Raw genomic sequence first — 14,197 nt, forward strand, 5'->3', positions numbered from 1 at the left:
ACTCTGTAGCGGGCTTGTTCCAATGGGCCTTGTTCAAATGGGCGACCCATTTTTTAAACGGGCTCAATGGAGTCCTGGGAGATGCCCACTTGGAATTTAACCCTATTTAATCTCTTAATGTTTTTTATCAAGAAAAAAAATCTCATGATATGATATAGAGGCTCCAAATTAAGACATGCCTTTTCAGAAAATCCAGGCATGTGATGTGGTGGACCTAAACGTCTTTTAAAGTATATGTAAGTAACTATCAACATATTTGTATTTAATAATGCTTCTTTGGTGTTAGCCCATCCTTAAGAATATAATTTGTCGGTGTCCTTATTGTGGGACATTAGCCCTTCCTTAACCATCACATCTTTCCCATCCCATTTATAAGTTAGGTTTCGATACTTAACTTCTTAGTCGTTTCTTAAAATACTCAATTCAAGTGTCCAAAATTAAGGAAATCGGACTGGTAAACGTGATTTTTTTTTTTCAAATTTTGTTCTTCATTTTCTTAATCAAATTTATGACCGGTCGACTTAACTTAATACAATATAATTGAAGATAGACCAAATATAGTAAAAAAAAGTATAAAATTTGACCTAATTAAATTTTAATTTAATTCATTGAACTAGGGACACGTTTTTTGGAACTTCACAAATTCAATTCCCGTGAATTTTTACTAACATGTAATTTTAAAAACCAATTTATGGTAAATCAAAGAGTAAATATAATATTACAAATATTATTAATTCTTTACACATTTGAGAGTGAAATTATTTTTTTATTCTTTTAAAAATTAAACCTACGCTAACTCACACATTAGGAATTTAATCCTCATTGGATTGCAATTGTAAAAAAGATACAAAGTCACGAGTGTTTACTTTAGAAATAAGTTGATGAAACTCTAACAACATTCACACACCGAATAGACTGTTAGTGATTTATTTTGTTTCTGCTTGTTGTAAAAGAGAGTTGACAATTGTGAAAATAAAAATTATTTTTAAAATATTTTAATTTCTTTTACAAATTAGTGGATAAACAAATATTTAAGAAAATGGATTTCCTAAATTCTAACTTCTCAAATACAATGAAAAGAATGACACCGACATAAATAGTTAAAGGAGGACTATAATTTGTGAAATAGGATAAAAATGAGTTCGGTTTTTTCAATTTCTAGTTTTTCTGTGTTGTATTTTACTGTACTTTTAAAATATAGTACTTTTAATATATTAAAAATATTTTTAATATATTTTAAAATATCAATATATTTTAAAAATATAATAAAAATATCCAAATTGCATAAAAATAGACGAAACGGATATGGGAGATTTATCTAGAAATATAATAAAATGTTAGAATATAACCAATTTTAATTAAAAAATTGAGTTAGATGTAAACTACTTTACAATAACGATACAAATTTAGTTTTTTTTATTGTAATTTTGAGAAAAATCAGAAAAGAAAAGGGAACAGTAGGCGAAAGTTTGCCCACTTAACTGGAGACACCGGATCCAGGAAAACCTTTGTGGGGTTCTCTCTATCCTATGAAAAATCTGTTTTTTTTTTTTTTTTTCTACTTTTGCAAAACCATAAATCCACAGCCACAATAAAACATTAATTTCGTACGCACCCTAGAAAATATAATTTAATTTTGTTAGTATTCAATAATAGAATATAAATTTATGATATCATTAGTTAACAATATTTGTTCAACTAAACATAACTTAAATGAAGAAATCAAAGTTTGATTTGTATTTATTAATATCACATTGAATTCATTTAAAAAATATAATATTAAAATATTATTTCATAATAATTTAGTTTTCTTCCTCTCAAATGTTTTACGAACGGCTACGAGAGAAAAAAATCATAAATTTATTATCATCACATGATTTTGGACGATATATAAACAACACATTTCAGATTTCAGATATTATGGTTTTTTATTGGTTAAATGAGTTAAATATACAAAGTAAAAATCCAAAAAATCGAAATGTGTTTACCTGACACATCAATATCAAGTCACACTATAAATCCATTGACCATTATTTGTAGAAACACGTCCTAAGGGTACCCTCCCTAGCTTAAGGGTACCCTCACTAGCTCAATCCCCGAAGCGCGTCGGTGCCTTTTTTTTTTTTAATTATATAAAATATAAAATATAAATTAAAATTAAAAAAAAAAATGAACCAGGAAAGTTTCGGGATTCATCAGATGGGTCCCGAAAATGGAAACATGCCACGAGGTATTCATACCACATTCATGAAATCAATATTTATATCTGACATTAAATTATAATTTTTTAATTTAATCGTGTTACTGTGATTAATGCACTTTATTTGAAGAACTATGAAACTGATTGTGTGACAAAGAGAGCATAAGGATTTTATTTTATGATATTCTTCACTATAATCGCTTTTTTGATACTTTATTCCTTGCGTTATGGTCTTACATTACATTGCACTTTTTGAATATTTTCTTTGTTTGCATTCCGGGTCAATCCATCAAGGAGGAAATTATGGCCTGATATTCTGCCACTAATAAATATTTTGGAAATGAATTTATCGCAGTCAATGGCTTATAAAATCAAATTAGGTTAAATAAGTTTTTTCCTTCAAAATTGACCTGTTTGCAATTAAAACTTTTTATTAAAGATATCAATTTCCGTACGAATTTGTTTTAAAACAAGAAAAAGTAATTTAGCATCATTAAATTTAAGGTCTACCGAACATGACAATGTCATAAAACGGGTTTTTTTTTCTTTCGGTGCGAAAACGAAAGCTAATGCAAGGAGAAGACAACCAAGTTTACGCCGTAAATTGCGCCTGTCGTTTTTCTACTTTTTTGGAAACCCAACATCACCAAAATAACTACTACTAGTATTAAACTAGAGAATTATATAGAAAATTTAATAACAAGTTGGTATTAAATTATAATTAACATAACCTTTGTTGTAAAATTAAAAATGTATTACCCAATTGATTTAACTATGAGTTATTTAATAACTAAATAAAAAAAATAACGTTTTCACAAGTCACGGGGCAAGTAATTTTAACCACACGTTTTGTCTTTTTTCAACGGCCGTGATTACGGACCCACAGTGACCGTGACACGTGAGGTTTGTGGTGCTTCTCCTTCGACTTCCACTCTTCACTAGGCCCACTCTCTTGAGTCTCATCTTGTTCGAGTTCAACCACCACGTTACCACCATCTCAGTGTGCTTTAATGGCATTTCAATATTTCAATCCCCATCCAGTGTTCCACACTTTTTAAGAGTAACAAATCACGCTAATTATTTTTATTTTTAATAAGTTTCCTAACTTACCCCACAAAGAAGGACAGAATCTAGGCATTTAAAAGCCCACATCGAGAAGGCAGGGAAAAGCGAGAGTGAGTGAAGTTGAGAGAATGGCGGTGCTTCGTGGGTTGCTTTTGGTTTTCTTTGTTCTGTATGTGAGTAAAGTGCTCCGTGTAGAAGCAGATGATGGTGGTGGGTTTGTGAAAACAAGAGGAGTGCAACTTACACTGAACGGAAGCCCCTTCTATGCTAATGGCTTCAATGCCTATTGGCTTATGTACATTGCCTCTGATCCTTCTCAGAGAAACAAAGTCTCTTCAGCCTTTCAACAGGCTTCAAATCATGGACTCAACATAGCCAGAACTTGGGCTTTCAGTGATGGCGGCTACAAGCCCTTACAATACTCTCCTGGATCCTACGACGAACAAGTTTTCCAGGTTAGTTTCTCACTTTTCAATTTCACAACAACGGAATATTAACCAAATTTAGTGATTACAAGACTTCATCTATCTAACTCACGCCATGTTGTAATTTAAGTCTAATTTAATTTTATAAAATCAGCTTTTAAAGTGAAATCCGTACTACTTATTTTGAACTTCCAACAGATGATGATATTTTCCCTCTGTTAACTCTGTTTTCTTGGATTGAGAATAAAAGGGATTGGATTTCGCAATAGCGGAAGCAAGAAAATACGGGATCAAGCTGGTTCTGAGTTTGGTGAATAACTATGAGAACATGGGTGGCAAGAAACAGTACGTAGAATGGGCAAGGAGTCAGGGACAGTCCATAAATTCTGAAGATGACTTCTTCACAAATCCTGTGGCCAAGGGATTCTACAAAAACCATATCAAGGTAAATGATCTTTTTATTTTGTTTTCGTTAATGTTATCCTTGTTGATGAAACAAGCTTCAACAAAATAGGATGGGTGCTGTGCGATCGAGATAGAAAGTAATGACTCTGAGAATAATTTGTCATCTACACAGGGAAAAAAAACAAAGATTGTGAAATATGTGGTTTGTTGTGTTTTCTTTAAAGTTTTAGCAATCATGTTTTTTTTCCTTGATAAAAAAAAAATAAGCAAAGAAGAATGAAAAAAGAGTTAAAGACAAATTATTGTAGTTAAACGACGTATTGTTGTCCTAAAGATTCTACAACAGAGTCCAACACAATTGATTTTGTTGTAAATATTTTGATGTATTTATAAAATCTTACCGAGAATTCATGTTCGCAAGTTACACCTTTACCTAAAAAGTCTTTCATTATTGCCTTAGATTATCATTTTAAAAAATGTTTATAAATAAAAGCATTAAATTTTATTTTTAATATTATTTATTCCTAAAATTGCACTCAACGTGTGGAATGAATGGCTTGTATACAGAAGAATTGGTACTACTGGTGAAAAAAAGAGATGTAACATTGGAGTTTGTTTTATGTGAGTGTTTTATAGGCTGTTCTTACAAGACGTAACAGCATCACTGGAATTGCATACAAAGACGATCCAACTATAATGGCTTGGGAACTTATGAATGAGATTAGGTGCCCTTCTGATCAATCAGGAAAAACAGTTCAGGTAAATGCATAATTCCGTTTCCCAAATCAATTTATTAATTGCTCAATTCATTTTTAAAACTCTATAAATGCATAATTTCATCTAGTGAAGTTCTTGAACATGGATTGCATGTTAATATTGTTAATTATTTTTTGATTTTTTGATAACTATAGTACTTTCACTTCGTATTTTTCGTAGTTTAGTCGTTGTCAATGTACAAACAATCTGCAATTATAGATAATCTGTGTACATGTGTAATGTATTGCTTGGAAAATTGTAAATATACATATAATTTACTAGGAAAAATGTAATACATGTTCTATCATCTTTTACGTAATTTTAATTTTTAAGAATTAATCATTCTGACAGGCTTGGATTTCTGAGATGGCATCTCACCTGAAATCCATAGATGGAAACCACTTGCTGGAAGCAGGTTTGGAGGGTTTCTACGGCCAGTCAAAGCTTCAGTCCAATCCAAACTTCAATGTTGGAACTGATTTCATTGCAAACAACCAAATCCCCGGCATCGATTTCGCAACAGTTCACTCCTACCCAGACCAATGGTTAGACTTTTTATTTCAATCAACAAAATTGCTATATGAAAAATTCAGATCAGTTGTGTACAAGATTTCCATTTTGTCGTTAAAGCTGAATGGGTCGTGTTTACTTTGCAGGCTATCGAGTTCAGGTTATGAAGAACAAATATCATTCTTAGAGCGGTGGGTGGATGAGCACATCCAAGATGCGCAGAACACTCTTCACAAGCCAGTTCTCTTTGCGGAGTTCGGTATTTCCACAAAAAGCTTCGGTGGCAACTCATCACCAAGGGATCGGTTATTCAACACGGTTTATTCAGCAATATACTCATCCGCAAGTAGTGGTGGTGCTGCTGTTGGTGGCTTGTTCTGGCAGCTTCTAGCTCAAGGAATGGATTCCTTTCGAGATGGTTACGAGGTGGTCTTAGATGAAAGCCCCTCAACGGCTACTTTGATCGCTCAACAGTCTCAAAAACTAAACCACATTCGCAAGATGTACGCCAGACTCAGAAACATCGAGAAATGGAATAGAGCTAAGGAAATCAGAGGCTCACAATGGCGTGTCGGTGCTAACGTTGGAAACTGAGTTATATGTCTTAACTACCAATATATATATATATATATATATATATATATATATATATATATATATATATATTATATATATACATATATAGATATATATATATAGAGAGAGAGAGAAAGTTAGCAACTTTGTAACTTAATTGTGTGAGGATTGATCCTCAGAATGGAGTGTCCTAATAATTGTAGAGGGCGGAGTGGGTAGTAATTTTCGTTAAAGTATTAGATGTGTCCTACAAGTGTTATGGGCATGACTATCATTTATTGAGATATATGGAAAGAAACTTAGTAATGTACAAGCATGCGTTTCATCAAGGACTACGTCCGCAAGTGAATGTATTTATTTCTATACTATGATTACAAAGAGGCCTGTTGGATGCTTCATATAACTGTTCCATCTTTAATGGTTGCATTTTTCAGTGTAATCGTGATGCCAGATCTGATGTAGAATCCTTCCTTGGCCCTATCAGCTTCTTGGACACCCTGAGAAATCAATGATTTAAATCAGTCTAGATAAGAGTATATAAGTCTATTGCAGAAGTTTCTGAAAGCAACGTGTTGAAACACTACTCACATCTGCATTTGCGATGATAACATTCTTTCCTATCTTGGCATTCTTGTCGATTATGCAATTCCTTTAAAAAAAATCGGGGTATCAGGAATGGATGGTTCCAATAATTTTTTACATTATGGCATGTAAATTGGTAAGTATGGTTTAAATGTTGTTAGAATACAGATAAGAGGAAATTCTTCACGAGACTCAATCAACCACACCTGATTTTTGTATTTTCCCCAACACCAATTGGAACCTTTCCTTCTGCCAGCAAAGATGCAATTTCTGACTCGGTCTGATAGTAATCAGCACCCATCATCATGGTATCCTGGATAACAAAATCCAAGAAGGTATAAAGCATTTATCACTGATGATCCAAAACAGAAGATAAAAAGTTGTCAATCAAGGAGGTGGAGTTGTGTTAGGGATGTTAAAAATTGATTCCTACGATTTGGAGTGGAAATGCAGTACAGATTTTGGTAATGCAGATTATTGTTTACCTGAAGCTCCACACCAGATTCTAAACGTGAGCGTACTCCCACAATAGAGTGCCGAACGCTACAGTCCCTCAAGAAGCAACCGTGAGAAACAATTGCATCCACAATCTATGAAACCAACCCATATGCAAACATCAAATCAACAGTGTCATCATGTTCAGCAGAGTCCAATCTCACAAAGCAACTTAGTAATAATTGACTGACATACCTTGCATTTTTCTACTTTAGTGGGTGGGAGGAATCTTGGGGAAGTGAAGAAAGGTGTCTTTGGATCATAAAACTCAAATTTAGGAGGCTGCAAGTAATACCATAAATAACTAATTATTGGATTACTACACTTTCCCTTTTTAATGAAAACTTGTTCAATAGTAAAAATAACATTTTATCAACACTATATATTCAAGTCTTCTATTATCAGCAACATTCAAAAGAATAAACAATCAATGCTTCTAAATCGTGAAAAGTTACCCAAAGTGTATAGCCATTAAAAAATTATGGGCTATTTGAAGTAACCTGTTCTGTTAGGGCGAGGTTTGCATCAAAGAAGGACTTTATAGTTCCAATATCTTCCCAGTAGTCATTGAACAAATATGCCTGAGATGCAAAGGGAAAGAAAAAATTGGCAGGTTACTGGTAGACCAAAAGAGATTACTTTGTTGGCATTCAAAGATTTTAAAAAAGAACAACAACGAGAAATTCCCTCTCACCTGGACATTGTGCTCGCTCACTGCAGATGGGATAATTTCAGATCCAAAGTCATTGAATGAAGAACATTTCCATCTTAATAGTTGCAGCAGAGTTTCAGTTCTAAACACGTAGACACCCATGGATGCAATATAAGGATATTTTTCTGCTTCTTGTGGCGATAACCCTAGAAGAGTGGTGTCAACACGCTGCAGTAATTGAAAATTTATCAGCTAGATAATAACTAGATCAAAATCTCAATTATTCAAGTAAAAGTATGTATTTTAGACTTTAGAATCAAGATACTATCAGCATACCATTGCCTTTAGATCCGATCCCTTAGGTTTTTCTGCAAACTGTACAATTCGTCCGGTTTTATCAATTTTCATCAGTCCATAGTCTGATGCCCGGCTACAAGAAAATTAACGCTGATCAACTCCAAACTCAATTCAAGATAAAACAAAAAAGATATCATTTTCAGTGAATGTTTAGCTCTTGTGAATAAGGTGGAGTTCCTTTATTGTAAGAAATCAAATCATGCAGATTTTCACGTAGAGATACCTGTCATCCATGGGAACACATGAAACTGTGATATCAGCATTCGTGTCAACGTGTCTCTGCAATCATAGACCCCATCGAAATCAACATTAGTTTCAGAAAACTAGAAATGTTAGATGAAAATTTATACCATTTATACCTGTACAAAGTCCATATAGTCCATCCGGTAAAGATGATCCCCAGAAAGTATCAATATATGCTCCACATTCTTGTTCTTGGCATCCTGCAAGATCGTACAGACCCACATTCACTACTACATATATCAAACTAGTATTTTTAGCAAGCACACAACATCGTATGTTTTTACCTCAAAAACCCAAATAAATTGCCTAACAGCATCGGCTGTTCCCTGGAACCATTTCTTCCCTGCCTCTCCAGGCGTCTGAGTAGCGGCCAAGACCTGTTCACATATAATTACAAATCAATTCTTGATAAAACTTGTAGCAAAATGCACTTTCCAGAAGAAATAACGAATGTTGTTTGGTTGTCTTACCACTTGCTGGTTTTAAAAACCATTTTCTCAAACAATTTCATACCACCCAGCAATCAGTTTATCATGCAACATCCAGTAAGTTCTGAAAATTATTGTAAAAAACAAGTGTTTAAAGAACCAAAAAACAGACACAGCTGCCAGATTTTCTCGTCTAGTTCAACCTCTCCCTCAATTACACACTCCGGTGTATGTCTGGCATTACCATTCACTGACTATCTGAGCAAGTTGCATTTTAAAAACTAAAAACAGTTTTCGAAAATAGAAATCAAAACTTCCTTTCAAACATAACAGTAACCCACCTCCACAAAACCGTCTCCAAAATTCATGCCATTTCCAAAGCTGTATGTCCGCGACAGGTGACGGTTGAGAGAAAAAGAGTTAAACTGCGTCAAAATGAATATTTTTCTGATGCCACTGTTGATGCAATTGCTCATGGGGATATCTATGAGTCTATAACACCCACCAATTGGAACCTGAGAATCTCATTCAAAAACAGAAACTTTGCATAAAGATTTGCAATCATAGCAACCGTTACCAACAAAATTCCAACTCAAAATCACATAATACCGCTGGCTTGGCTCTTCTGCCAGTAAGAGGAAAGAGACGAGTTCCTGCACCTCCACCCAAAATTATAGAAGCCACACTTTTTGGGTTCACTTCGGGGGTCTCAAAAGTGGGCACCCTCTGATATGCCTAAAAGGAAGCACTGCGGTTAAGAATTGAAACTGAATGCTTATTAAACAATCAGACACGCCAAACTGAATAAAAATTTCCTTTCAATATATGATGTGTGTGCATTTGTTGATTTACCACCGAATCTTCGTTGATGTCTGATGTGAGAACAGCACGTGCAACTCCAGGAGGCTTGGAGCTTCTAAGATTCTTACTGGTTTGTGAAGTTTTGCATGATTGAACACTTAAAAACCTTGTGTTCCCACTTCCCCTTGTACTCTCACCCCAGAACCCACTTCTCCTGCTTCTTCCAGTTCCCTCACTGACTTTAGCTAGAATGCCACCAAAGGTTGCACGAGTTGACTCCATTGAACGACGGAAAAAGGAACCTTTCGGGATTTGGTGATTGGTAGTACTTTTCTGCTCAATGAAAATTGGAGTACAGAGTTTGTAAGAGGGAAGGAAGAGAGGAGCTAAATCACTTTCATAAAGCGCCTAACTTTTCAGACAATTTGCACCATAAGTTGAAGAATCAAAACTGGGGAGATTCAAGTGAAAAAGGGCCCCAAAAAAATCAGATTTTTTAGAGAACCCACTTTTCTAATTGAGAGTTGGTTGAAGGAAAACGAAGGTGGGGCCTGGGAGAGCAGAAAATAGAACTTAGAGAGAAATGTGGCAATGGAGAGGGTTGACAGAGGGAGAAGAAAGCGATGAAGTTGAACACAGTGACTTTAATCGGCAAGTAAGGGGCAGATTCCAATGTGAGGCTCACGAGAAACCTGCGAAGTCTTTCTGTCAATGAGTCAGCAGTGCCTTACTAGTTTTTCTGACTTGCTCCCTAACATTGACACTTCCTAGTTCCCACCATTGTTACGTGTTTCTTTTCTAAACTTTCTTTAACTTGCATCAAAATCGAAAACGTAAATCCTGATTGATTTAGGTATTAAATTAAGTCATGTTTCTTAGTTCTTTTAATGATGTTTCTTTGTCTTGCCTTTCTATTCTCCAGTATTTTGAATAACCTGATTCGGATTAATATGATAATGGCTTTTGACGGTTATACTTCGAGATTTAACCAAAATTATTTAACTTTATAAAAATCTAAATGAAACCATGATTAAAATTTTATAAGAATTAAAGTCACATTTTATGAAATAATAGCATTAAAAAATAACTGTAAGCCAGTTTTTCATTGTTGTATTCTTAATTATTTGTAATAAAATGACTCGTCAAACGAATTGTGATTATCACTGTTTTCATTTTATTTTTATTTGTTTGTATTCGCATTATATATTTCAAAATTAAGAGTTGTTTCACTTGAATGTTCATGAAACATTCTTCTCGTAACGGGAGAATATTGCTGTATTTTTTAACGATGGAATAATATAGCTGTATTAAGCAACAGATAAATAAATGTGAAGTATGATATGATTATTCCCATGATCTTATTGAAGTAAAAACAATATTATTTTCTTCTTTTTCTTTTGAAGAATCTCCTTCAAAACTTATTGTTGCATACTTACATATTAAATTTAACTTTGATACTTTTCTGGAACTCAATTTATTCATATGTATGTTTAAAAATTATTAATTATTCGTCCATGGGGATGAAGCTAGTTACGGATAAAAATGTTTTTATTGTGAATTAAAAATAGATTTCCCTGGATAAAGCTAAGCTTATCATGCATTGTGAAACCCTTAATAATTAGCTTAAATAAATCCTGACACCTCACCCTTAATGCGTGCCACCTCATTCCAGCCATTAAAACCCACTCCCCAAACTGATTCCATTCCCCTCTGATGTGCACGAAGAACCACGCCCATCATTTCTCTGAAACATTAAAACGCACTAAACTCTGCATGCACACACGCCACTTGTCACGTTGGAATCTTCCAAATCAGAGTTTGGTGTGCATGTGGCAACCTGTGACACGTTCTTCCAATTGAACGTTGGTTTAACAAAACCAGACTTTTCGAAAACCCTCTCTCACTTGCACGAACTCATCTTCAACCTCTGAACTCACCCTTTCACCTTCTCCCACTTCTCTCTTGAACCAGTGAACTTCCTTTTACTGTAAAAACTCATACTTCTTCTCCAATCACGTTTGCAGCACCGTAGGAGTATTCGTACTGCAGTGATCTTCATTTTGGACCGAATAGAATTTGAATCCAACCTGGTAAGTCTCCCTGCTGTAGTTCATCCTTAGGTTTCTGGAAAAATAGGGTTTTAGTTGCATGCAAACTCTTATCTTGAGTGTTCTGTAATCCGTGGTTAGATTTTGTTCTGGAGGAGTCAAGAGTATAAGGAAAAGCTTGTTGAACAAAGCCATTTCACATCTAGGACAAACTTGAATTCCAATCCGGGTAAGGGAAGCTTATATGTTTAATTTATACTGTTTGATTTATGATCTGAGATTCATATAAGAAAGCATGATGTTTGAGTATTTAGAAAGTTTACTGATATCTGATATGTATTCTGGTTTGGATGGATCTGTCATGAACTGATACGGCTTATATGAATTTTATTTGATGATGAATTTGATTTAAATGCATGATTGAATTGATTATGGATGAATGGAGAATGGTTATTGTGTGGTTGGAATGATTTAAATGTTGAAATTTGCATGATGATGGTGTCTGAAGGGAATTAAATCTGGAAATGAAAGTATAAAGTTGAAAAATGGAAATCTGGAAAAATTTCTGCTAAGTGCGAAAACTCTGAATTTCTAATCATTCTCTGTTGCTAAGTGACGCTCGTCCCTGTACGGTCATAGAACGTTCGGGTTTCATTAGAATAACTTAGATGGGAATTCCTTCATTTGGAAGGAATTCTGCTCGAAGAACGAGCGTCCCCCAAATTGAAGGTATGAGCGTTCGTCTGGCTCAACTGTATTTAAACATTTAAAAACTTTATGAATAAGTAACGTTCGGCCTTAAGTCGAGCGTTCGTCCTCAATGACGTTCGGCCTCATGTCGAGCGTTAATCCTTATGGTTGTTCGACCTTATGTCGAACGTTCGTTCTAGAGATCGTTCGTCCTTATACTGAACGTTCGTCCAAGTTGGCGTTCGGTCCTATATCGAAACGTTCGTCCTAGATAACGCTTGGGTTTTACCAGCGTTCGTTCTGATTGTGCTCGGTCATATACCTGGCGTTCGTCCAAAGCAGGGTTCGGTTTTACAATTGAACGCTCGTCCTTACCATTGAATTCTGAGCGAACGTAATTGGCGTTCGTCCAAATTGTTAGTTAACGTTTGTTCTTTGACTGGCAGTGTTGTTTTCTGAAATCAATTATATTGACTGTTTATCTAAACATTTTCTTACTGGTTTCTATCCTTTGGATTCCACCTGGATTCTTTACCTTCAAAATATTCTAAGTATCATCCATATCTTTTAAAGATCAGTATTTTCAAATTATTAAGTGTTGAAACGTATCAAGTGAATAAATGGTTCGTTTCTTTTGTTCAGAAACGAGGATGTAGGAGTACTGTAACATGTTAAGTTCCTGTTGATTAAGTGATGAACATTCGTGAAATTTAAGAGAGTGGAACACAGAACGAAAATGTGAATCAGTGAACGGTTTAATATGGTGAATGATATATGGAATGAATTATTGGAAACGGATTTTTATTAGCGTTCCAAGGAGGAACGTTTCTGATATGATTGATTATTGAGTTTTGTAAAGTATGACTGTGGGCATGCTAATGCTGGCTTGGTCCATCCTGATATTCCGTGATACTCATCTTCACGTAGAAGGGAGTAGTCATGCGTGGGAATGGCAGGAGGCTCTATTCCTTAGGGGTACTTTGGATAGAGTTAACCTCGAGTGGCAGCTGTCGAGTGTAATACAGTTACCACACCACTCGGGTGCACGGACGCCTGTAGCTACACGGTTCATACAGTCCGGACGGTCTGTCGTTTATACGTATCTATATGATTGTTAATTGATGAGCTTACATGTTGAATGTGTGGATTGATATGTAACTGTATGTGTTGATTTTATAAATTAAATATTATAAGCTTACCCTTGCATTTCCTTTGTGTTGTCTAATGTCCATGTATAATCCGTCTTGTCGAAATGCAATGATCATCCGTTGTGGATGTGAGCAGATGGTGGTGCATCCCTTGAGCAAGTACTGGAAGAAGAAAATTTGGAGGATGCCAACCTTGTGGACGTTGAAGTAAAATTGGAGCAGTAGGGATTAGTTCCGTAGTAGCAGCAGTAGTTAATTTTGGGTGTGCTGTATTCTGGCAGCCTGTATATAATTCTGCAGATTTTTGTTCTTGCAGATCTGTTTTTGTATTTTTGCTGAAATTCTGAACACTGTAAACTCTACTGTAAGTTACTGTACAGTACTGTTTATTTATATAAGTGCTGTTTTCTTTTGGAGCAGCTGTTAATTACGCAAAGACTGTTTACTGTTACTGTTAATTGTGATAAATTCTGAATTATAGTGATTACTGTATTTTGGGATGTTACATTAGTGGTATCAGAGCAGTTTTGTTCTTTTAAGGACAAGTAGGGTTATGAGTGCACTATGTTTTCGTTGTGTGCTTGTTATATGTTTAATGAGTTATTGAAGTATTTAACTCTTGAACAATTCTAACGTTCGTTTTCTGATGGACCAGAGAACGAATGGCTCCTAGACTTCCTCCCCCACCTCAGCCTAACGAGCCTGACGCCCCCAACAATACTAGGATGTTGGAGGCAGTCATTGAGAGACTGCAACAGCAGAACACCACCTTAATGGAGCAGAACGCAGCTGCTTTGCAAAGCTTAGAAGCCGCAC

The 14,197-nt window shown here is 35.0% G+C and overlaps 2 protein-coding genes and 1 long non-coding RNA gene across 3 annotated transcripts; 2 read left to right on the forward strand and 1 right to left on the reverse strand.

Annotated features, from left to right (window-relative positions):
• The first annotated feature begins 3,171 nt into the window (after positions 1-3,171).
• On the forward strand, positions 3,172-6,305 carry LOC148196045 (mannan endo-1,4-beta-mannosidase 7-like). Its single transcript, XM_088094995.1, has 5 exons — positions 3,172-3,720; positions 3,941-4,135; positions 4,732-4,854; positions 5,203-5,396; positions 5,508-6,305. The coding sequence occupies exons 1-5, from the start codon at positions 3,394-3,396 to the stop codon at positions 5,953-5,955; spliced, it is 1,287 nt and encodes a 428-aa protein (XP_087951121.1). The 5' UTR covers positions 3,172-3,393; the 3' UTR covers positions 5,956-6,305.
• LOC148196046 (glucose-1-phosphate adenylyltransferase large subunit 1-like) lies at positions 6,194-10,229 on the reverse strand. The gene is made up of 14 exons (XM_088094994.1): positions 9,547-10,229; positions 9,304-9,429; positions 9,036-9,209; positions 8,551-8,643; positions 8,383-8,466; positions 8,247-8,302; positions 8,003-8,096; positions 7,709-7,894; positions 7,515-7,595; positions 7,210-7,296; positions 7,005-7,109; positions 6,726-6,832; positions 6,526-6,586; positions 6,194-6,434 (listed from the first exon to the last, which is right to left on the reverse strand). The coding sequence occupies exons 1-14, from the start codon at positions 9,775-9,777 to the stop codon at positions 6,333-6,335; spliced, it is 1,587 nt and encodes a 528-aa protein (XP_087951120.1). The 5' UTR covers positions 9,778-10,229; the 3' UTR covers positions 6,194-6,332.
• An 884-nt stretch (positions 10,230-11,113) lies between these two features.
• Positions 11,114-13,769, forward strand: LOC148196047 (uncharacterized). Its single transcript, XR_015781000.1, has 3 exons — positions 11,114-11,585; positions 11,685-11,772; positions 13,518-13,769. It is a non-coding gene; the product is annotated as an uncharacterized LOC148196047 (long non-coding RNA).
• The last annotated feature ends 428 nt before the right edge of the window (positions 13,770-14,197 follow it).

Source organism: Vigna umbellata, chromosome 7 (genome assembly GCF_029865625.1).
Source record: "Vigna umbellata cultivar VRB3 chromosome 7, Vumbellata_1.0, whole genome shotgun sequence".
NCBI classification, from domain to species: Eukaryota; Viridiplantae; Streptophyta; class Magnoliopsida; order Fabales; family Fabaceae; genus Vigna; species Vigna umbellata.

Coding starts and splice junctions, on each gene's coding strand:
- LOC148196045 (XM_088094995.1), top strand. CDS start 3,394: ATGGCGGTGCTTCGTGGGTTGCTTTTGGTTTTCTTTGTTCTGTATGTG. Junction 3,721..3,940: donor ACGACGAACAAGTTTTCCAG/GTTAGTTTCTCA, acceptor TGAGAATAAAAG/GGATTGGATTTCGCAATAGC. Junction 4,855..5,202: donor AATCAGGAAAAACAGTTCAG/GTAAATGCATAA, acceptor TCATTCTGACAG/GCTTGGATTTCTGAGATGGC.
- LOC148196046 (XM_088094994.1), bottom strand. CDS start 9,777: ATGGAGTCAACTCGTGCAACCTTTGGTGGCATTCTAGCTAAAGTCAGT. Junction 7,895..8,002: donor GATCGGATCTAAAGGCAATG/GTATGCTGATAG, acceptor CAATTACTGCAG/CGTGTTGACACCACTCTTCT. Junction 6,587..6,725: donor GGGGAAAATACAAAAATCAG/GTGTGGTTGATT, acceptor TTTTTTTTAAAG/GAATTGCATAATCGACAAGA.